The sequence below is a fragment of the Oncorhynchus mykiss genome, chromosome 21 (assembly GCF_057628025.1).
Source record: "Oncorhynchus mykiss isolate SJ-2025 chromosome 21, ASM5762802v1, whole genome shotgun sequence".
Lineage (NCBI taxonomy): Eukaryota > Metazoa > Chordata > Actinopteri > Salmoniformes > Salmonidae > Oncorhynchus > Oncorhynchus mykiss.
The window spans coordinates 56,595,398-56,623,107 of record NC_143042.1 but is presented as its reverse complement, the minus strand read 5'-3'; the positions used below and the strand labels follow the sequence as shown (position 1 = coordinate 56,623,107).

The following is a 27,710-nucleotide window of genomic DNA, read 5'->3' as shown; positions in this document are numbered from 1 at the left end:
TGGGGACTGTCATCACTAGCAGGTCAGTCTATATCAGCTGGGGACCATCATCACTACCAGGTCAGTCTATATCAACTGGGGACTGTCATCACTACCAGGTCAGTCTATATCAGCTGGGGACTGTCATCACTACCAGGTCAGTCTATATCAGCTGGGGACTGTCATCACTATCAGGTCAGTCTATATCAGATGGGGACTGTCATCACTACCAGGTCAGTCTATATCAGCTGGGGACTGTCATCACTAGCAGGTCAGTCTATATCAGCTGGGGACTGTCATCACTACCAGGTCAGTCTATATCAGATGGGGACTGTCATCACTACCAAGTCAGTCAATATCAGATGGGGACTGTCATCACTACCAGGTCAGTCTATATCAGATGGGGACTGTCATCACTACCAGGTCAGTCTATATCAGCTGGGGACTGTCATCACTAGCAGGTCAGTCTATATCAGCTGGGGACTGTCATCACTACCAGGTCAGTCTATATCAGCTGGGGACTGTCATCACTAGCAGGTCAGTCTATATCAGCTGGGGACTGTCATCACTACCAGGTCAGTCTATATCAGCTGGGGACTGTCATCACTAGCAGGTCAGTCTATATCAGCTGGGGACCGACATCACTACCAGGTCAGTCCATATCAGCTGGGGACTGTCATCACTAGCAGGTCAGTCTATATCAGCTGGGGACTGTCATCACTACCAGGTCAGTCTATATCAGATGGGGACTGTCATCACTACCAGGTCAGTCTATATCAGCTGGCTACTGGAGGGCCGCTGGTATCAGAGATAAAATATGAATAAACAAATTAAAATTAAACAAATTAAAATGAAGTAATTAATATACATGAAATCCGATTGTCTTTCCCAGCGCGGTGGCGAGCCAGAGTGAGGCGTCAGGTGTGGGGCTGGAGCAGTGCATCGTGGGTCTCCCAGCCTGCGTAACCATAACGACCAGAGACAAGGCCGGGGGACACTGCAGGACCGGCAACGCCATCCTGTCTGCTGAGGTGGGGGACCAACACACACGCACGCACGCACGCACACACACACACACACACACACACACACACACACACACACACACACACACACACACACACACACACACACACACACACACACACACGTTAAGCTAAACTATGATAAAAGAAGCTAAGCTAAAGTATGCTACGCTATGCTAAACTAAGCTAATGTATGCTATGCTAAACTAAGCTAATGTATACTATGCTATGCTAAGCTAAGCTAATGTACGCTATGCTATGATAAGCTATGCTACGTTACGCTAAACTAATTGCCCTACGTGGATAAATAGAGTTGTTATATCTCCTTCCAGGTGTGTACTCCAGATGGCAGCGTGGCGGACGGGGAGATACTCGACCACAAGAACGGGACATATGATTTTGTTTACACTGTAAACAAGGAAGGGGAGTTCTCATTGGCTCTCCGGCTCTATGACCAGCACATCAAAGGAAGTCCCTTCAGTCTCAGAGTTACCAGGTCCCCGGACCTTGAGGTAAAGAGAGAGAGAGAGCGAGAGCGCAAGAGAGAGAGAGAGCGACAGAGACAGAGAGAGAGAGAGAGAGAAAGACAGAGAGACAGAGAGACAGAGAGAGAGAGACAGAGAGACAGATAGAGAGAGAGAGAGACAGAGAGAGAGACAGAGACAGAGACAGACAGAGAGAGAGAGTGGGAGAGGGAAAGATTGTCATTATTTTTAGGATGACTCCTAGGTTTTTCAACTATTTCTGGAAAACCTAGTTTTGCGAAAGTTAACCAGAATGTTGTAACTCACTGTCTTACTGTCTACCGTCCATGTTAAATGTCTCTTCCAGGTGTCTCCCCCCACCACCACAGCCACCTCTCTGGCGGCCACCGCCACCCCGTCTACAGGCTCCTCTGAGGGGGCTAAGAGGAGAGGAAAGTCCCCTGGGTCCGGGAGTAAGAAGAAGGGGTCCAGGAGGACAGGCAGTGCCCTGGGGACACCCAGACGCAAAGAGAACCCCATCGAAGATGACCTCATCTTCAGGATTGGTGAGAGACAGAGAGATCTACATTTATTTTATTTTTTAAACTTATTTTCTCTCTTGTCTCTATCACCCACTCTCTCTCCCTTCTTTCTCCCTCCTCTCTCCTTCGCGTTCTCTCTCTGCCTCTAGTGTGTCCATTAATAAGGTGTGTCTGTGCTTCAGGTACCAAGGGGAAGAATAAAGGAGAGTTCACTAACCTGCAGGGTGTGTCGACGTCCTCCAATGGAAGGATTCTAATAGCAGACAGCAATAACCAGTGTGTTCAGGTAAATACACACACACACACACACACACACACACACACACACACACACACACACACACACACACACACACACACACACACACACACACACACACACACACACAGAGAGACACAGACACAGACACAGACACACACACAGACACACACAGACACACACACACACACACACACACACACACACACACACAGAGAGAGAGAGACACACACACACACACACACACACACACACACACACACACACACACACACACACACACACACAGAGAGAGAGACACACACACACACACACACACACAGTGGCAGAATTTTGATTGTGTGTGTGTGTATGTGTCCCATCGGACAGATCTTCTCTAATGACGGCGAGTTTAAGAGTCGTTTCGGGGTGAGGGGCCGGTCGCCAGGGCAACTCCAACGACCAACGGGTGTGGCCGTTCACCCCAACGGTGACATCATCATCGCCGACTACGACAACAAGTGGGTCAGCATCTTCTCCAGCGAGGGCAAGTACAAGGTGAGCATACAGGGGACATATAGGGGACATATAGGAACATACAGGGGACATATAGGAACATACAGGGGACATATAGGGGTTATACAGGGGTTATACAGGGGACATACAGGGGACATATAGGGGATATATAGGAACACACAGGGGACATACAGGGGACATATAGGGGATATACAGGGGATATACAGGGGATATACAGGGGACATACAGGGAACATACAGGGGACATACAGGGGTTATACAGGGGACATACAGGAGACATACAGGGGACATACAGGGGTTATACAGGGGCTATACAGGGGACATACAGGGGACATACAGGGGACATACAGGGGATATACAGGGGACATACAGGGGACATACAGGGGTTATACAGGGGACATACAAGGGACATACAGGGGACATACAGGGGTTATACAGGGGACATACAGGGGACATACAGGAAACATACAGAGGACATACAGGGGACATACAGGGGACATACAGGGGACATACAGGAAACGTACAGGGGACATACAGGGAACATACAGGGGACATACAGGAAACGTACAGGGGACATACAGGGAACATACAGGGGACATACAGGGGACATACAGGGAACATACAGGGGACATACAGGGGACATACAGGAAACATACAGGGGACATACAGGGAACATACAGGGGACATACAGGGGACATACAGGGGACATACAGGGAACTATTCTATTTTCTGATCTGTCAGGCCAAGCTGTCCTCTGATTAGTTGTGTTCTCTCTCTGTTAGGCCAAGCTGTCCTCTGATTGGTTGTGTTATCTGTCTGTCAGGCCAAGCTGTCCTCTGATTGGTTGTGTTATCTGTCTGTTAGGCCAAGCTTGGCTCTGGTAGGCTGATGGGACCGAAGGGCGTGTCCGTGGATCAGAACGGTCATGTGATCGTTGTGGACAACAAGGCATGCACCGTCTTCATCTTCCAGCCAACCGGCAAGCTCGTTACTAAGTTCGGTAGCCGCGGCAACGGAGACAAACAGTTCGCAGGTGAGTTGATGTGGATGATGAAGATGATGCTGATGATAGTGATGATGATGATGAAGGCTTCATGGTACTTCCATCACTCCTCTCCTCTCTCCTCCTCCTTTCTCCTCCTTTCTCCTCCTATTCTCCTCCTTTCTCCTCCTTTCTCCTCCTCTTCTCCTCCTCTTCTCCTCCTCTTCTCCTCCTCTTCTCCTCTTCTCCTCCTCCTCTTCTCCTCCTTTCTCCTCATTTCTCCTCCTCTTCTCCTCCTTTCTCCTCCTCCTCTTCTCCTTCTTTCTCCTCCTCTTCTCCTCCTCTTCTCCTCTTCTCCTCCTCCTCTTCTCCTCCTTTCTCCTCCTCTTCTCCTCCTTTCTCCTCCTCTTCTCCTCCTCTTCTCCTCCTCTTCTCCTCCTTTCTCCTCCTCTTCTCCTCCTTTCTCCTCCTCTTCTCCTCCTCTTCTCCTCCTTTCTCCTCCTCTTCTCCTCCTCTTCTCCTCCTTTCTCCTCCTCTTCTCCTCCTCTTCTCCTCCTCTTCTTCTCCTTTCTCCTCCTCTTCTCCTCCTTTCTCCTCCTCTTCTCCTCCTCTTCTCCTCCTCTCTTTCGACCAGGTCCTCATTTTGCAGCCGTCAACAACAACAATGAGATCATAGTGACAGACTTTCACAACCACTCAGTCAAGGTAACTAACTTCTCAGGTTCATCAGACACTTCCAAACAACGCCTCAAACGTGACCATCGTTAACCCAGTAGAATGAACAAGTCCTGACCATCGTTAACCCAGTAGAATGAACAAGTCCTGACCATCGTTAACCCAGTAGAATGAACCAGTCCTGACCATCGTTACCCCAATAGAATGAACAAGTCCTGACCATCGTTAACCCAGTAGAATGAACAAGTCCTGACCGTCGTTAACCCAGTAGAATGAACCAGTCCTGACCATCGTTAACCCAATAGAATGAACAAGTCCTGACCGTCATTAACCCAGTAGAATGAACCAGTCCTGACCATCGTTAACCCAGTAGAATGAACAAGTCCTGACCGTCATTAACCCAGTAGAATGAACCAGTCCTGACCATCGTTAACCCAGTAGAATGAACCAGTCCTGACCATCGTTAACCCAGTAGAATGAACCAGTCCTGACCATCGTTAACCCAATAGAATGAACAAGTCCTGACCGTCATTAACCCAGTAGAATGAACCAGTCCTGACCATCGTTAACCCAGTAGAATGAACAAGTCCTGACCGTCATTAACCCAGTAGAATGAACAAGTCCTGACCGTCATTAACCCAGTAGAATGAACAAGTCCTGACCGTCATTAACCCAGTAGAATGAACCAGTCCTGACCGTCGTTAACCCAATAGAATGAACAAGTCCTGACCGTCATTAACCCAGTAGAATGAACCAGTCCTGACCATCATTAACCCAGTAGAATGGACCAGTCCTGACCATCGTTAACCCAGTAGAATGAAAATGTCTTGACCTTCGTTAAACCAGTAGAATGAACAAGACGTGGTTCAATAGAGAAGGTCTCCCTCCCTCCCTCCCTCTCTCCCTCCCTCCCTCCATTCCAGGTGTTCACCCCAGAGGGAGAGCTGCTGTTGAAGTTTGGAACTAACGGAGAGGGCAACGGTCAGTTTAATGCTCCTACAGGCGTGGCTGTTGATGTGAACGGGAACATCATCGTAGCTGACTGGGGCAACAGCCGTATACAGGTACAGTTTTATATAGATATATACAGTACCAGTCATACAGGTATAGTTTTATATATAGATATATACAGTACCAGTCATACAGGTACAGTTTTATATAGATATATACAGTACCAGTCATACAGGTATAGTTTTATATAGATATATACAGTACCAGTCATACAGGTATAGTTTTATATATATACAGTACCAGTCATACAGGTATAGTTTTATATATATACAGTACCAGTCATACAGGTACAGTTTTATATAGATATATACAGTACCAGTCGTACAGGTATAGTTTTATATATAGATATACAGTACCAGTCATACAGGTACAGTTTTATATATATATATACAGTACCAGTCATACAGGTATAGTTTTATATATAGATATACAGTACCAGTCATACAGGTATAGTTTTATATATAGATATACAGTACCAGTCATACAGGTACAGTTTTATATATATATATATATACAGTACCAGTCATACAGGTATAGTTTTATATATAGATATATACAGTACCAGTCGTACAGGTATAGTTTTATATATATATATATATACAGTACCAGTCATACAGGTATAGTTTTATATATAGATATATACAGTACCAGTCATACAGGTACAGTTTTATATAGATATATATACAGTACCAGTCGTACAGGTATAGTTTTATATATATAGATATATACAGTACCAGTCGTACAGGTATAGTTTTATATATATATATATATATACAGTACCAGTCATACAGGTATAGTTTTATATATATATATATCATATACAGTATATGGACATCATCGTAGCTGACTGGGGCAACAGCCGTATACAGGTACAGTTTTATATAGATATATACAGTACCAGTCATACAGGTATAGTTTTATATAGATATATACAGTACCAGTCATACAGGTATAGTTTTATATATATATATATACAATACCAGTCATACAGGTATAGTTTTATATATAGATATATACAATACCAGTCATACAGGTATAGTTTTATATATAGATATATACAGTACCAGTCATACAGGTATAGTTTTATATAGATATATACAGTACCAGTCATACAGGTACAGTTTTATATATATATACAGTACCAGTCATACAGGTATAGTTTTATATATAGATATATACAATACCAGTCATACAGGTATAGTTTTATATATAGATATATACAATACCAGTCATACAGGTATAGTTTTATATATATATATATACAGTACCAGTCATACAGGTATAGTTTTATATATAGATATATACAATACCAGTCATACAGGTATAGTTTTATATATAGATATATACAATACCAGTCATACAGGTATAGTTTTATATATATATATATACAGTACCAGTCATACAGGTACAGTTTTATATATATATATACAGTACCAGTCATACAGGTACAGTTTTATATATATATATACAGTACCAGTCATACAGGTATAGTTTTATATAGATATATACAGTACCAGTCATACAGGTATAGTTTTATATATAGATATATACAGTACCAGTCATACAGGTATAGTTTTATATATATATATATACAGTACCAGTCATACAGGTATAGTTTTATATAGATATATATACAGTACCAGTCATACAGGTATAGTTTTATATAGATATATATATACAGTACCAGTCATACAGGTATAGTTTTATATAGATATATATACAGTACCAGTCATACAGGTATAGTTTTATATAGATATATATATATACAGTACCAGTCATACAGGTATAGTTTTATATAGATATATATACAGTACCAGTCATACAGGTACAGTTTTATATATATATATACAGTACCAGTCATACAGGTATAGTTTTATATATAGATATATACAGTACCAGTCATACAGGTATAGTTTTATATATAGATATATACAGTACCAGTCATACAGGTATAGTTTTATATATAGATATATACAGTACCAGTCATACAGGTATAGTTTTATATAGATATATATACAGTACCAGTCATACAGGTACAGTTTTATATATATAGATATATACAGTACCAGTCATACAGGTATAGTTTTATATAGATATATATACAGTACCAGTCATACAGGTACAGTTTTATATATATATATACAGTACCAGTCATACAGGTATAGTTTTATATATAGATATATACAGTACCAGTCATACAGGTATAGTTTTATATATAGATATATACAGTACCAGTCATACAGGTATAGTTTTATATATAGATATATACAGTACCAGTCATACAGGTATAGTTTTATATATAGATATATACAATACCAGTCATACAGGTACAGTTTTATATATATATATACAGTACCAGTCATACAGGTATAGTTTTATATAGATATATACAGTACCAGTCATACAGGTATAGTTTTATATAGATATATACAGTACCAGTCATACAGGTATAGTTTTATATATATATATATACAGTACCAGTCATACAGGTATAGTTTTATATATAGATATATACAATACCAGTCATACAGGTACAGTTTTATATATATATATATACAGTACCAGTCATACAGGTATAGTTTTATATAGATATATACAGTACCAGTCATACAGGTATAGTTTTATATATAGATATATACAGTACCAGTCATACAGGTATAGTTTTATATATATATATATACAGTACCAGTCATACAGGTATAGTTTTATATAGATATATACAGTACCAGTCATACAGGTATAGTTTTATATATAGATATATACAGTACCAGTCATACAGGTATAGTTTTATATATATATATATACAGTACCAGTCATACAGGTATAGTTTTATATATAGATATATACAATACCAGTCATACAGGTACAGTTTTATATATATATATACAGTACCAGTCATACAGGTATAGTTTTATATATAGATATATACAGTACCAGTCATACAGGTATAGTTTTATATATATATATATATACAGTACCAGTCATACAGGTATAGTTTTATATAGATATATACAGTACCAGTCATACAGGTATAGTTTTATATAGATATATACAGTACCAGTCATACAGGTACAGTTTTATATATAGATATATACAGTACCAGTCATACAGGTATAGTTTTGTATAGATATATACAGTACCAGTCATACAGGTATAGTTTTATATATATATATACAATACCAGTCATACAGGTATAGTTTTATATATAGATATATACAGTACCAGTCATACAGGTATAGTTTTATATAGATATATACAGTACCAGTCATACAGGTATAGTTTTATATAGATATATACAATACCAGTCATACAGGTATAGTTTTATATATAGATATATACAGTACCAGTCATACAGGTATAGTTTTATATAGATATATACAGTACCAGTCATACAGGTATAGTTTTATATAGATATATACAGTACCAGTCATACAGGTATAGTTTTATATATATATATACAATACCAGTCATACAGGTATAGTTTTATATATAGATATATACAGTACCAGTCATACAGGTATAGTTTTATATATATATATATACAGTACCAGTCATACAGGTATAGTTTTATATATAGATATATACAATACCAGTCATACAGGTATAGTTTTATATATAGATATATACAATACCAGTCATACAGGTATAGTTTTATATATATATATATACAGTACCAGTCATACAGGTACAGTTTTATATATATATATACAGTACCAGTCATACAGGTACAGTTTTATATATATATATACAGTACCAGTCATACAGGTATAGTTTTATATATATATATACAGTACCAGTCATACAGGTATAGTTTTATATATAGATATATACAGTACCAGTCATACAGGTATAGTTTTATATAGATATATATACAGTACCAGTCATACAGGTATAGTTTTATATAGATATATATATACAGTACCAGTCATACAGGTATAGTTTTATATAGATATATACAGTACCAGTCATACAGGTATAGTTTTATATATAGATATATACAGTACCAGTCATACAGGTATAGTTTTATATATAGATATATACAGTACCAGTCATACAGGTATAGTTTTATATATAGATATATACAATACCAGTCATACAGGTACAGTTTTATATATATATATACAGTACCAGTCATACAGGTATAGTTTTATATATATATATATACAGTACCAGTCATACAGGTATAGTTTTATATATAGATATATACAATACCAGTCATACAGGTATAGTTTTATATATAGATATATACAATACCAGTCATACAGGTATAGTTTTATATATATATATATACAGTACCAGTCATACAGGTACAGTTTTATATATATATATACAGTACCAGTCATACAGGTACAGTTTTATATATATATATACAGTACCAGTCATACAGGTATAGTTTTATATATATATATACAGTACCAGTCATACAGGTATAGTTTTATATATAGATATATACAGTACCAGTCATACAGGTATAGTTTTATATAGATATATATACAGTACCAGTCATACAGGTATAGTTTTATATAGATATATATATACAGTACCAGTCATACAGGTATAGTTTTATATAGATATATATACAGTACCAGTCATACAGGTACAGTTTTATATATATATATACAGTACCAGTCATACAGGTATAGTTTTATATATAGATATATACAGTACCAGTCATACAGGTATAGTTTTATATATAGATATATACAGTACCAGTCATACAGGTATAGTTTTATATATAGATATATACAGTACCAGTCATACAGGTATAGTTTTATATAGATATATATACAGTACCAGTCATACAGGTACAGTTTTATATATATAGATATATACAGTACCAGTCATACAGGTATAGTTTTATATAGATATATATACAGTACCAGTCATACAGGTACAGTTTTATATATATATATACAGTACCAGTCATACAGGTATAGTTTTATATATAGATATATACAGTACCAGTCATACAGGTATAGTTTTATATATAGATATATACAGTACCAGTCATACAGGTATAGTTTTATATATAGATATATACAGTACCAGTCATACAGGTATAGTTTTATATATAGATATATACAATACCAGTCATACAGGTACAGTTTTATATATATATATACAGTACCAGTCATACAGGTATAGTTTTATATAGATATATACAGTACCAGTCATACAGGTATAGTTTTATATATAGATATATACAGTACCAGTCATACAGGTATAGTTTTATATATATATATATACAGTACCAGTCATACAGGTATAGTTTTATATATAGATATTTACAATACCAGTCATACAGGTACAGTTTTATATATATATATACAGTACCAGTCATACAGGTATAGTTTTATATAGATATATACAGTACCAGTCATACAGGTATAGTTTTATATATAGATATATACAGTACCAGTCATACAGGTATAGTTTTATATATATATATATATACAGTACCAGTCATACAGGTATAGTTTTATATAGATATATACAGTACCAGTCATACAGGTATAGTTTTATATATAGATATATACAGTACCAGTCATACAGGTATAGTTTTATATATATATATATACAGTACCAGTCATACAGGTATAGTTTTATATATAGATATATACAATACCAGTCATACAGGTACAGTTTTATATATATATATACAGTACCAGTCATACAGGTATAGTTTTATATATAGATATATACAGTACCAGTCATACAGGTATAGTTTTATATATATATATATATACAGTACCAGTCATACAGGTATAGTTTTATATAGATATATACAGTACCAGTCATACAGGTATAGTTTTATATAGATATATACAGTACCAGTCATACAGGTACAGTTTTATATATAGATATATACAGTACCAGTCATACAGGTATAGTTTTGTATAGATATATACAGTACCAGTCATACAGGTATAGTTTTATATATATATATACAATACCAGTCATACAGGTATAGTTTTATATATAGATATATACAGTACCAGTCATACAGGTATAGTTTTATATAGATATATACAGTACCAGTCATACAGGTATAGTTTTATATAGATATATACAATACCAGTCATACAGGTATAGTTTTATATATAGATATATACAGTACCAGTCATACAGGTATAGTTTTATATAGATATATACAGTACCAGTCATACAGGTATAGTTTTATATAGATATATACAGTACCAGTCATACAGGTATAGTTTTATATATATATATACAATACCAGTCATACAGGTATAGTTTTATATATAGATATATACAGTACCAGTCATACAGGTATAGTTTTATATAGATATATACAGTACCAGTCATACAGGTATAGTTTTATATAGATATATACAGTACCAGTCATACAGGTATAGTTTTATATAGATATATACAGTACCAGTCATACAGGTATAGTTTTATATAGATATATACAGTACCAGTCATACAGGTATAGTTTTATATATAGATATATACAGTACCAGTCATACAGGTATAGTTTTATATAGATATATACAGTACCAGTCATACAGGTATAGTTTTATATAGATATATACAGTACCAGTCATACAGGTATAGTTTTATATAGATATATACAGTACCAGTCATACAGGTATAGTTTTATATATAGATATATACAGTACCAGTCATACAGGTACAGTTTTATATATATATATACAGTACCAGTCATACAGGTATAGTTTTATATATAGATATATACAGTACCAGTCATACAGGTATAGTTTTATATATATATATACAGTACCAGTCATACAGGTATAGTTTTATATATAGATATATACAATACCAGTCATACAGGTACAGTTTTATATATTTATATACAGTACCAGTCATACAGGTATAGTTTTATATATAGATATATACAGTACCAGTCATACAGGTATAGTTTTATATATAGATATATACAGTACCAGTCATACAGGTATAGTTTTATATATAGATATATACAGTACCAGTCATACAGGTATAGTTTTATATATAGATATATACAATACCAGTCATACAGGTACAGTTTTATATATATATATACAGTACCAGTCATACAGGTATAGTTTTATATAGATATATACAGTACCAGTCATACAGGTATAGTTTTATATATATATATATATATACAGTACCAGTCATACAGGTATAGTTTTATATATATATATATACAGTACCAGTCATACAGGTATAGTTTTATATATAGATATATACAATACCAGTCATACAGGTACAGTTTTATATATATATATACAGTACCAGTCATACAGGTATAGTTTTATATAGATATATACAGTACCAGTCATACAGGTATAGTTTTATATATAGATATATACAGTACCAGTCATACAGGTATAGTTTTATATATATATATATACAGTACCAGTCATACAGGTATAGTTTTATATAGATATATACAGTACCAGTCATACAGGTATAGTTTTATATATAGATATATACAGTACCAGTCATACAGGTATAGTTTTATATATATATATATATACAGTACCAGTCATACAGGTATAGTTTTATATATAGATATATACAATACCAGTCATACAGGTACAGTTTTATATATATATATACAGTACCAGTCATACAGGTATAGTTTTATATATAGATATATACAGTACCAGTCATACAGGTATAGTTTTATATATATATATATACAGTACCAGTCATACAGGTATAGTTTTATATAGATATATACAGTACCAGTCATACAGGTACAGTTTTATATATAGATATATACAGTACCAGTCATACAGGTATAGTTTTGTATAGATATATACAGTACCAGTCATACAGGTATAGTTTTATATATATATATACAATACCAGTCATACAGGTATAGTTTTATATATAGATATATACAGTACCAGTCATACAGGTATAGTTTTATATAGATATATACAGTACCAGTCATACAGGTATAGTTTTATATAGATATATACAATACCAGTCATACAGGTATAGTTTTATATATAGATATATACAGTACCAGTCATACAGGTATAGTTTTATATAGATATATACAGTACCAGTCATACAGGTATAGTTTTATATAGATATATACAGTACCAGTCATACAGGTATAGTTTTATATATATATATACAATACCAGTCATACAGGTATAGTTTTATATATAGATATATACAGTACCAGTCATACAGGTATAGTTTTATATAGATATATACAGTACCAGTCATACAGGTATAGTTTTATATAGATATATACAGTACCAGTCATACAGGTATAGTTTTATATAGATATATACAGTACCAGTCATACAGGTATAGTTTTATATAGATATATACAGTACCAGTCATACAGGTATAGTTTTATATATAGATATATACAGTACCAGTCATACAGGTATAGTTTTATATAGATATATACAGTACCAGTCATACAGGTATAGTTTTATATAGATATATACAGTACCAGTCATACAGGTATAGTTTTATATAGATATATACAGTACCAGTCATACAGGTATAGTTTTATATATAGATATATACAGTACCAGTCATACAGGTACAGTTTTATATATATATATACAGTACCAGTCATACAGGTATAGTTTTATATATAGATATATACAGTACCAGTCATACAGGTATAGTTTTATATATATATATACAGTACCAGTCATACAGGTATAGTTTTATATATAGATATATACAATACCAGTCATACAGGTACAGTTTTATATATTTATATACAGTACCAGTCATACAGGTATAGTTTTATATATAGATATATACAGTACCAGTCATACAGGTATAGTTTTATATATAGATATATACAGTACCAGTCATACAGGTATAGTTTTATATATAGATATATACAGTACCAGTCATACAGGTATAGTTTTATATATAGATATATACAATACCAGTCATACAGGTACAGTTTTATATATATATATACAGTACCAGTCATACAGGTATAGTTTTATATAGATATATACAGTACCAGTCATACAGGTATAGTTTTATATATATATATATATATACAGTACCAGTCATACAGGTATAGTTTTATATATATATATATACAGTACCAGTCATACAGGTATAGTTTTATATATAGATATATACAATACCAGTCATACAGGTACAGTTTTATATATATATATACAGTACCAGTCATACAGGTATAGTTTTATATAGATATATACAGTACCAGTCATACAGGTATAGTTTTATATATAGATATATACAGTACCAGTCATACAGGTATAGTTTTATATATATATATATACAGTACCAGTCATACAGGTATAGTTTTATATAGATATATACAGTACCAGTCATACAGGTATAGTTTTATATATAGATATATACAGTACCAGTCATACAGGTATAGTTTTATATATATATATATATACAGTACCAGTCATACAGGTATAGTTTTATATATAGATATATACAATACCAGTCATACAGGTACAGTTTTATATATATATATACAGTACCAGTCATACAGGTATAGTTTTATATATAGATATATACAGTACCAGTCATACAGGTATAGTTTTATATATATATATATACAGTACCAGTCATACAGGTATAGTTTTATATAGATATATACAGTACCAGTCATACAGGTATAGTTTTATATAGATATATACAGTACCAGTCATACAGGTACAGTTTTATATATAGATATATACAGTACCAGTCATACAGGTATAGTTTTATATAGATATATACAGTACCAGTCATACAGGTATAGTTTTATATATATATATACAATACCAGTCATACAGGTATAGTTTTATATATAGATATATACAGTACCAGCGATACAGGTATAGTTTTATATAGATATATACAGTACCAGTCATACAGGTATAGTTTTATATAGATATATACAATACCAGTCATACAGGTATAGTTTTATATATAGATATATACAGTACCAGTCATACAGGTATAGTTTTATATAGATATATACAGTACCAGTCATACAGGTATAGTTTTATATAGATATATACAGTACCAGTCATACAGGTATAGTTTTATATATATATATACAATACCAGTCATACAGGTATAGTTTTATATATAGATATATACAGTACCAGTCATACAGGTATAGTTTTATATAGATATATACAGTACCAGTCATACAGGTATAGTTTTATATAGATATATACAGTACCAGTCATACAGGTATAGTTTTATATAGATATATACAGTACCAGTCATACAGGTATAGTTTTATATATAGATATATACAGTACCAGTCATACAGGTATAGTTTTATATAGATATATACAGTACCAGTCATACAGGTATAGTTTTATATAGATATATACAGTACCAGTCATACAGGTATAGTTTTATATAGATATATACAGTACCAGTCATACAGGTATAGTTTTATATATAGATATATACAGTACCAGTCATACAGGTACAGTTTTATATATATATATACAGTACCAGTCATACAGGTATAGTTTTATATATAGATATATACAGTACCAGTCATACAGGTATAGTTTTATATATATATATACAGTACCAGTCATACAGGGATAGTTTTATATAGATATATACAGTACCAGTCATACAGGTATAGTATTATATATATACAGTACCAGTCATACAGGTACAGTTTTATATAGATATATACAGTACCAGTCATACAGGTACATTTTTATATATAGATATATACAGTACCAGTCATACAGGTATAGTTTTATATATAGATATATACAGTACCAGTCATACAGGTATAGTTTTATATATATACAGTACCAGTCATACAGGTACAGTTTTATATATAGATATATACAGTACCAGTCATACAGGTATAGTTTTATATATATACAGTACCAGTCATACAGGTACATTTTTATATATAGATATATACAGTACCAGTCATACAGGTATAGTTGTATATATAGATATATACAGTACCAGTCGTACATGTATAGTTTTATATATATATATATATACAGTACCAGTCATACAGGTATAGTTTTATATATAGATATATACAGTACCAGTCATACAGGTACATTTTTATATATAGATATATACAGTACCAGTCATACAGGTATAGTTTTATATATATACAGTACCAGTCATACAGGTACATTTTTATATATAGATATATACAGTACCAGTCATACAGGTATAGTTGTATATATAGATATATACAGTACCAGTCGTACAGGTATAGTTTTATATATATATATATATATACAGTACCAGTCATACAGGTATAGTTTTATATATAGATATATACAGTACCAGTCATACAGGTACATTTTTATATATAGATATATACAGTACCAGTCATACAGGTATAGTTTTATATATAGATATATACAGTACCAGTCATACAGGTATAGTTTTATATATATACAGTACCAGTCATACAGGTACAGTTTTATATAGATATATACAGTACCAGTCATACAGGTATAGTTTTATATATAGATATATACAGTACCAGTCATACAGGTATAGTTTTATATATATACAGTACCAGTCATACAGGTACAGTTTTATATAGATATATACAGTACCAGTCATACAGGTATAGTTTTATATATAGATATATACAGTACCAGTCATACAGGTATAGTTTTATATATAGATATATACAATACCAGTCATACAGGTACAGTTTTATATATATATATACAGTACCAGTCATACAGGTATAGTTTTATATAGATATATACAGTACCAGTCATACAGGTATAGTTTTATATATATATATATACAGTACCAGTCATACAGGTATAGTTTTATATATAGATATATACAATACCAGTCATACAGGTACAGTTTTATATATATATATACAGTACCAGTCATACAGGTATAGTTTTATATAGATATATACAGTACCAGTCATACAGGTATAGTTTTATATATAGATATATACAGTACCAGTCATACAGGTATAGTTTTATATATATATATATATACAGTACCAGTCATACAGGTATAGTTTTATATAGATATATACAGTACCAGTCATACAGGTATAGTTTTATATATAGATATATACAGTACCAGTCATACAGGTATAGTTTTATATATATATATATACAGTACCAGTCATACAGGTATAGTTTTATATATAGATATATACAATACCAGTCATACAGGTACAGTTTTATATATATATATACAGTACCAGTCATACAGGTATAGTTTTATATATAGATATATACAGTACCAGTCATACAGGTATAGTTTTATATATATATATATATATACAGTACCAGTCATACAGGTATAGTTTTATATAGATATATACAGTACCAGTCATACAGGTATAGTTTTATATAGATATATACAGTACCAGTCATACAGGTACAGTTTTATATATAGATATATACAGTACCAGTCATACAGGTATAGTTTTATATAGATATATACAGTACAAGTCATACAGGTATAGTTTTATATATATATATACAATACCAGTCATACAGGTATAGTTTTATATATAGATATATACAGTACCAGTCATACAGGTATAGTTTTATATAGATATATACAGTACCAGTCATACAGGTATAGTTTTATATAGATATATACAATACCAGTCATACAGGTATAGTTTTATATATAGATATATACAGTACCAGTCATACAGGTATAGTTTTATATAGATATATACAGTACCAGTCATACAGGTATAGTTTTATATAGATATATACAGTACCAGTCATACAGGTATAGTTTTATATATATATATACAATACCAGTCATACAGGTATAGTTTTATATATAGATATATACAGTACCAGTCATACAGGTATAGTTTTATATAGATATATACAGTACCAGTCATACAGGTATAGTTTTATATAGATATATACAGTACCAGTCATACAGGTATAGTTTTATATAGATATATACAGTACCAGTCATACAGGTATAGTTTTATATAGATATATACAGTACCAGTCATACAGGTATAGTTTTATATATAGATATATACAGTACCAGTCATACAGGTATAGTTTTATATAGATATATACAGTACCAGTCATACAGGTATAGTTTTATATAGATATATACAGTACCAGTCATACAGGTATAGTTTTATATAGATATATACAGTACCAGTCATACAGGTATAGTTTTATATATATATATATACAGTACCAGTCATACAGGTACAGTTTTATATATATATATACAGTACCAGTCATACAGGTATAGTTTTATATATAGATATATACAGTACCAGTCATACAGGTATAGTTTTATATATATATATACAGTACCAGTCATACAGGTATAGTTTTATATAGATATATACAGTACCAGTCATACAGGTATAGTTTTATATAGATATATACAGTACCAGTCATACAGGTATAGTTTTATATATATACAGTACCAGTCATACAGGTACAGTTTTATATAGATATATACAGTACCAGTCATACAGGTACATTTTTATATATAGATATATACAGTACCAGTCATACAGGTATAGTTTTATATATAGATATATACAGTACCAGTCATACAGGTATAGTTTTATATATATACAGTACCAGTCATACAGGTACAGTTTTATATATAGATATATACAGTACCAGTCATACAGGTATAGTTTTATATATATACAGTACCAGTCATACAGGTACATTTTTATATATAGATATATACAGTACCAGTCATACAGGTATAGTTTTATATATAGATATATACAGTACCAGTCGTACAGGTATAGTTTTATATATATATATATATATACAGTACCAGTCATACAGGTATAGTTTTATATATAGATATATACAGTACCAGTCATACAGGTACATTTTTATATATAGATATATACAGTACCAGTCATACAGGTATAGTTTTATATATAGATATATACAGTACCAGTCATACAGGTATAGTTTCATATATATACAGTACCAGTCATACAGGTACAGTTTTATATAGATATATACAGTACCAGTCATACAGGTATAGTTTTATATATATACAGTACCAGTCATACAGGTACAGTTTTATATAGATATATACAGTACCAGTCATACAGGTACAGTTTTATATATAGATATATACAGTACCAGTCATACAGGTACAGTTTTATATATAGATATATACAGTACCAGTCATACAGGTATAGTTTTATATATATACAGTACCAGTCATACAGGTATAGTTTTATATATATACAGTACCAGTCATACAGGTACAGTTTTATATATATACAGTACCAGTCATACAGGTATAGTTTTATATATAGATATATACAGTACCAGTCATACAGGTATAGTTTTATATAGATATATACAGTACCAGTCATACAGGTATAGTTTTATATATAGATATATACAGTACCAGTCATACAGGTATAGTTTTATATATATACAGTACCAGTCATACAGGTATAGTTTTATATATATACAGTACCAGTCATACAGGTACAGTTTTATATATATACAGTACCAGTCATACAGGTATAGTTTTATATATAGATATATACAGTACCAGTCATACAGGTATAGTTTTATATATATACAGTACCAGTCATACAGGTATAGTTTTATATATATACAGTACCAGTCATACAGGTACAGTTTTATATATATACAGTACCAGTCATACAGGTATAGTTTTATATATATACAGTACCAGTCATACAGGTATAGTTTTATATATATACAGTACCAGTCATACAGGTATAGTTTTATATATATACAGTACCAGTCATACAGGTACAGTTTTATATATATACAGTACCAGTCATACAGGTATAGTTTTATATATATACAGTACCAGTCATACAGGTATAGTTTTATATATATACAGTACCAGTCATACAGGTACAGTTTTATATAGATATATACAGTACCAGTCATACAGGTACAGTTTTATATAGATATATACAGTACCAGTCATACAGGTATAGTTTTATATATAGATATATACAGTACCAGTCATACAGGTATAGTTTTATATATATACAGTACCAGTCATACAGGTATAGTTTTATATATATATATACAGTACCAGTCATACAGGTATAGTTTTATATATAGATATATACAGTACCAGTCATACAGGTATAGTTTTATATATATAGATATATACAATACCAGTCATACAGGTATAGTTTTATATATAGATATATACAATACCAGTCATACAGGTACAGTTTTATATATATATATACAGTACCAGTCATACAGGTATAGTTTTATATATAGATATATACAATACCAGTCATACAGGTACAGTTTTATATATATATATATACAGTACCAGTCATACAGGTATAGTTTTATATATAGATATATACAATACCAGTCATACAGGTATAGTTTTATATATATATATACAGTACCAGTCATACAGGTACAGTTTTATATATATAGATATATACAATACCAGTCATACAGGTATAGTTTTATATATAGATATATACAATACCAGTCATACAGGTTTAGTTTTATATATATATATATACAGTACCAGTCATACAGGTATAGTTTTATATATAGATATATACAGTACCAGTCATACAGGTACAGTTTTATATATATAGATATATACAATACCAGTCATACAGGTATAGTTTTATATATATATATACAGTACCAGTCATACAGGTATGGTTTTATATATATATATATATATACAGTACCAGTCATACAGGTATAGTTTTATATATAGATATATACAATACCAGTCATACAGGTATAGTTTTATATATAGATATATACAATACCAGTCATACAGGTATAGTTTTATATATAGATATATACAATACCAGTCATACAGGTATAGTTTTATATATATATATACAGCACCAGTCATACAGGTATAGTTTTATATATAGATATATACAATACCAGTCATACAGGTATAGTTTTATATATATATATACAGTACCAGTCATACAGGTATAGTTTTATATATATATATATATATACAGTACCAGTCATACAGGTATAGTTTTATATATAGATATATACAATACCAGTCATACAGGTACAGTTTTATATATATATATACAGTACCAGTCATACAGGTATAGTTTTATATATAGATATATACAATACCAGTCATACAGGTATAGTTTTATATATAGATATATACAATACCAGTCATACAGGTATAGTTTTATATATATATATACAGTACCAGTCATACAGGTATAGTTTTATATATAGATATATACAATACCAGTCATACAGGTATAGTTTTATATATATATATACAGTACCAGTCATACAGGTATAGTTTTATATATAGATATATACAGTACCAGTCATACAGGTATAGTTTTATATATAGATATATACAATACCAGTCATACAGGTATAGTTTTATATATATATATACAGTACCAGTCATACAGGTATAGTTTTATATATATATATATATATATATACAGTACCAGTCATACAGGTATAGTTTTATATATAGATATATACAATACCAGTCATACAGGTATAGTTTTATATATAGATATATACAATACCAGTCATACAGGTATAGTTTTATATATATATATACAGTACCAGTCATACAGGTATAGTTTTATATATAGATATATACAATACCAGTCATACAGGTATAGTTTTATATATAGATATATACAATACCAGTCATACAGGTATAGTTTTATATATAGATATATACAGTACCAGTCATACAGGTATAGTTTTATATATATATATACAGTACCAGTCATACAGGTACAGTTTTATATACAGTGCCTTGCGAAAGTATTCGGCCCCCTTGAACTTTTGCCACATTTCAGGCTTCAAACATAAAGATATAAAACTGTATTTTTTTGTGAAGAACCAACAACAAGTGGGACACAATCATGAAGTGGAACGACATTTATTGGATATTTCAAACTTTTTTAACAAATCAAAAACTGAAAAATTTGGCGTGCAAAATTATTCAGCCCCTTTACTTTCAGTGCAGCAAACTCTCTCCAGAAGTTCAGTGAGGATCTCTGAATGATCCAATGTTGACCTAAATGACTAATGATGACAAATACAATCCACCTGTGTGTAATCAAGTCTCCGTATAAATGCACCTGCACTGTGATAGTCTCAGAGGTCCGTTAAAAGCGCAGAGAGCATCATGAAGAACAAGGAACACACCAGGCAGGTCCGAGATACTGTTGTGAAGAAGTTTAAAGCCGGATTTGGATACAAAAAGATTTCCCAAGCTTTAAACATCACAAGGAGCACTGTGCAAGCGATAATATTGAAATGGAAGGAGTATCAGACCACTGCAAATCTACCAAGACCTGGCTGTCCCTCTAAACTTTCAGCTCATACAAGGAGAAGACTGATCAGAGATGCAGCCAAGAGGCCCATGATCACTCTGGATGAACTGCAGAGATCTACAGCTGAGGTGGGAGACTCTGTCCATAGGACAACAATCAGTCGTATATTGCACAAATCTGGCCTTTAATGAAGAGTGGCAAGAAGAAAGCCATTTCTTAAAGATATCCATAAAAAATGTTGTTTAAAGTTTGCCACAAGCCACCTGGGAGACACACCAAACATGTGGAAGAAGGTGCTCTGGTCAGATGAAACCAAAATTGAACTTTTTGGCAACAATGCAAAACGTTATGTTTGGCGTAAAAGCAACACAGCTGAACACACCATCCCCACTGTCAAACATGGTGGTGGCAGCATCATGGTTTGGGCCTGCTTCTCTTCAGCAGGGACAGGGAAGATGGTTAAAATTTATGGGAAGATGGATGGAGCCAAATACAGGACCATTCTGGAAGAAAACCTGATGGAGTCTGCAAAAGACCTGAGACTGGGACGGAGATTTGTCTTCCAACAAGACAATGATCCAAAACATAAAGCAAAATCTACAATGGAATGGTTCAAAAATAAACATATCCAGGTGTTAGAATGGCCAAGTCAAAGTCCAGACCTGAATCCAATCGAGAATCTGTGGAAAGAACTGAAAACTGCTGTTCACAAATGCTCTGCATCCAACCTCACTGAGCTCGAGCTGTTTTGCAAGGAGGAATGGGAAAAAATGTCAGTCTCTCGATGTGCAAAACTGATAGAGACATACCCCAAGCGACTTACAGCTGTAATCGCAGCAAAAGGTGGCGCTACAAAGTATTAACTTAAGGGGGCTGAATAATTTTGCACGCCCAATTTTTCAGTTTTTGATTTGTTAAAAAAGTTTGAAATATCCAATAAATGTCGTTCCACTTCATGATTGTGTCCCACTTGTTGTTGATTCTTCACAAAAAAATACAGTTTTATATCTTTATGTTTGAAGCCTGAAATGTGGCAAAAGGTCGCAAAGTTCAAGGGGGCCGAATACTTTCGCAAGGCACTGTATATATATTGTAATGCAACAGCAGGGAGCAGGTCTCGAACCCTCGACCTTCTAGCCCGAGGTCCGGCACCCTATCGACTGTGCCGCAAATGCATGCTCGCATGGCAGAGTCGATTTTTGAGCTTATAAACCCGGGGTCGTTACAATATATATATCCAAATCAAATCAAATTGTATTTGTCACATACACATGGTTAGCAGATGTTAATGCGAGTGTAGCGAAATGCTTGTTATCATATATAGTATATGGACATCACCCTTTGCCTTGATGACAACTTTGCACACTCTTGGCATTCTCTCAACCAGCTTCATGAGGTAGTCACCTGGAATGCATTTCAATTAACAGGTGTGCCTTCTTAAAAGTTAATTTGTGGAATTTATTTCCATCTTAATGCGTTTGAGCCAATCAGTTGTGTTGTGACAAGGTAGGTGTGGTATACAGAAGATAGCCCTATTTGGTAAAAGACCAAGTCCATATTATGGCAAGAACAGCATAAATATGCAAAGAGAAACGACAGTCCATCATGAAGGTCAGTCAATATGGAGAATTTCAATAATGTTTTTTTCAAGTGCAGTCGCAAAACCATCAAGTGCTATGATGAAACTGGCTCTCATGAGGACCACCACAGGAAAGGAAGACCCAGAGTTACCTCTGCTGCAGAGGATAAGTTAATTAGAGTTACCAGCCTCAGAAATTTCATCCCAAATAAATGTTTCACCGAGTTCAAGTAACAGACACATCTCAACATCAACTGTTCAGAGGAGACTGCGTGAATCAGACCTTCATGGTCGAATTGCTGCAAAGAAACCACTACTAAAGGACACCAAGAAGAAGAAGAGACTTGCTTGGGCCAAGAAACACAAGAAGTGGACATTAGACCGGTGGAAATCTGTCCTTTGGTCTGATGAGTCCAAATGTGGTTTTTTTTTTCATTCCAACCGCCATGTCTTTATGAGACGTAGAGCAGGTGAACGGATGATCTCTGCATGTGTAGTTCCCACCATGAAGCATGGAGGAGGAGGTGTGATGTGTGGGGGTGCATTGCTGCTGACATTGTCAGTGATTTATTTATAATTCAAGGCACACTTAACTAGCATAGCTACCACAGCATTCTAAAGCGAAATGCCATCCCATCTGGTTTGAGCTTAGTGGGGCTATCATTTGTTTTTCAACAGGACAATGACCCAACACACCTCCAGGCTGTGAAGGGCTATTTGACCAAGAAGGAGAGTGATGGAGTGCTGCATCAGATGACCTGGCCTCCACAATCACCTGACCTCAACCCAATTGAGATGGTTTGGGATGAGTTGGACTGTGGAGTGAAGGACAAGCAGCCAACAAGTGCTCAGCATATGTGGGAACTCCTTCAAGATTGTTGGAAAAGCATACCAGGTGAAGCCGTTTGAGAGAATGCTGAGAGTGTGCAAATCTGTCATCAAGGCAAAGAGTGGCTACTTTGAAGAATCTCAAATATAAAATATATTTTGATTTGTTTAACACTTTTGTTGGTTACTACATGTTTCCATATGTGTTATTTCATAGTGTATATGTATTCACTATTATTCTACAATGACAAAAAAAATAGTTAAAAATAAAGGAAAACTAAAGATAGTAAAAAATAATAAAAAAATTGTAAAAAATACAATAAATATTAAAAATAAAGAAAAACCCTTCAATGAGTAGGTGCCAAACCTTTGACTGGTACTGTATATTTCATGTATCATGTATATCGACTGGGGCAACAGCAGCATGCCGGTACATATATATATATAATGTATTCTGAATACTTCAGAAAGTATTCAGACTTTTTCCCCATTTTGTTACAATCTGAATTTAAAATAGATAGTTTTTTTCTCAGCCATCTGAACTTGTGGAGGCGGTTGAGGGGACGGCGGCTCATAATAATGGCTGGAATGGAGTCGATGGGATGGCATCAAATACCTGGAGACCATGTTTATGATGTATTTGATACCATTCTACTGATTACACTCCAGCCGCTACCACAAGACCGTCCCCCCAATTAAAGGGACACCAACCTCCTGTGATCTACACACAACACCGCATAATGACAAAGTGAAAACATGTTTTTTAGAAATGTTTGCAAATTTATTGGAAATGAAATACAGATATATCTAATTTACATAAGTATCCTCCCCCCTCCTCTCCAGGTGTTAATTTACATTTGTATCCTCCCCCCTCCTCTCCAGGTGTTAATTTACATAAGTATCCTCCCCCTCCTCTCCAGGTGTTAATTTACATAAGTATCCTCCCCCCTCCTCTCCAGGTGTTTGACGGTAGTGGTTCCTTCCTGTCCTATATCAACACATCAGCTGACCCTCTCTACGGACCTCAGGGTCTGGCTCTCACCTCTGATGGACACGTGGTGGTGGCTGACTCTGGGAACCACTGCTTCAAGGTCTACAGATACCTACAGTAGTGGGATGGAGGAACAGAGGGAGGGGTGGAGGAATGCAGAGATGAATGGACAGAACTACTGTTCAAAGATCTACAGATCCCTACAGTAGTGGAAGGGAGGGAGCGAGGGAGGGAGGTGTGTAGAGATGGACAGAACTACTTTTTCAAGGTCTACAGATACCTACAGTGAACTTAAACGACGGCCAATAAAATCAGTTCCTCCCTCTGCTCTGACGACATGTCACTCATCTGCAATACTATTGGCCAGAGGAACAAAGCAAGAACATCTATTGGCCAACTTCAAAACAGACCTGGGACCTAGCTCTCGGGCTCGCCAGACACGGCTCAATATGAAACCAACGTCAACCTATTTTATCTGCTCTTAAACTCATGTACTGCTATGGATTCTACAAAATAACGATATAGATTGTTCGATTGAGGATTGTCGCGTGCTAAATCAATAAGGAATGTTCAAGAACGTGCCTGTGGTTATTCTAATACTCCACAGGTACAGTATATCAACGATTCCATCAATCAATCAATTCATTATTGGTTGATTGATTGATGGATTGAGCTAACAGGCAGCTTGCGACGGTACGCTTGGATGAGGTATATATTCAACCATCTATTTTTTTTTTCTGAAAAAAATAATGTCTGCGTCCCAAATTGATCCCTATGGGCCTGGGTCAAAAGTAGTGTACTACATAGGGAATAGGGTGCTATTTGGGACGTATTGGGTCTGGTCAAAAGTAGTGCACTACATAGGGATTAGGGTGCTGTTTGGGATATAGACGCAGTCGCAAGATAAAATGGAAGAGTATATATATTTGTGAAATTATATTTACTATTAATACCGATCAATAACCGTTTGCAAACCAAGATTCATCAGTGACGTTTTCAACCCCCTCATTAGAAAATACTAGACCCTATGGCTCGATTCAATCCGTATCGCTGAAGTTCAGCGCTATAATGAGATTGTGATTTCTGATTGAGCCAACATATACAGCCGTGAACGCAGTCTCCATGAAAGCGGGAATATTGCCTTTTGAGTTTCTACTGTGCTGTAGTGCGTGTCTTCAGCGCTACGGATTGAATCGAGCCCGTAAATGTTTGATCACTCGCCAAGAATTAGTATATCAGTTGTTTAATTATTATGTGCGCTGTTGCTTGTCAGTACGATAATAGATCACTCATAACGGAATACCGGTGTGTTCTAGAAGAATTCCAGAGTATTCTAGAAGCATGCTTCTTCATTTTATTAACTGTATCAATCTGTTAGCATCCGGCAAACCATGATCTTCTACAACCATATCTAAGAGTTACACAATTCCAGAAATCCCCCCCCCCCCCCCCCTCAAATTCCATGCAGGTTTTCCAGACATCCTGTTACGGTGCGTGAATGAGGACCCAAAAGCGAATTAACGTAAACAGAGCTTCTTTAATAACAAAACAAAACGTAGGCTCAGATGGACCGGCAGGTTCCGACAGGACAGGA

At 33.8% G+C, this 27,710-nt stretch overlaps 1 protein-coding gene across 1 annotated transcript in view; it reads left to right on the top strand.

Annotated features, from left to right (window-relative positions):
• The window catches only part of trim2b (tripartite motif containing 2b), a 44,673-nt gene extending 17,705 nt beyond the window's left edge, over positions 1-26,968 (top strand). The window contains exons 7-15 of the mRNA XM_090214944.1: positions 872-1,010; positions 1,337-1,516; positions 1,836-2,034; positions 2,193-2,296; positions 2,639-2,806; positions 3,649-3,817; positions 4,401-4,471; positions 5,365-5,505; positions 26,085-26,968. Of these exons, the coding sequence (XP_090071070.1) occupies positions 872-1,010; positions 1,337-1,516; positions 1,836-2,034; positions 2,193-2,296; positions 2,639-2,806; positions 3,649-3,817; positions 4,401-4,471; positions 5,365-5,505; positions 26,085-26,237 (1,324 nt within the window). The 3' untranslated portion in view covers positions 26,238-26,968. The remainder of the gene's footprint in view (positions 1-871; positions 1,011-1,336; positions 1,517-1,835; positions 2,035-2,192; positions 2,297-2,638; positions 2,807-3,648; positions 3,818-4,400; positions 4,472-5,364; positions 5,506-26,084) is intronic.
• Positions 26,969-27,710: the final 742 nt, after the last annotated feature.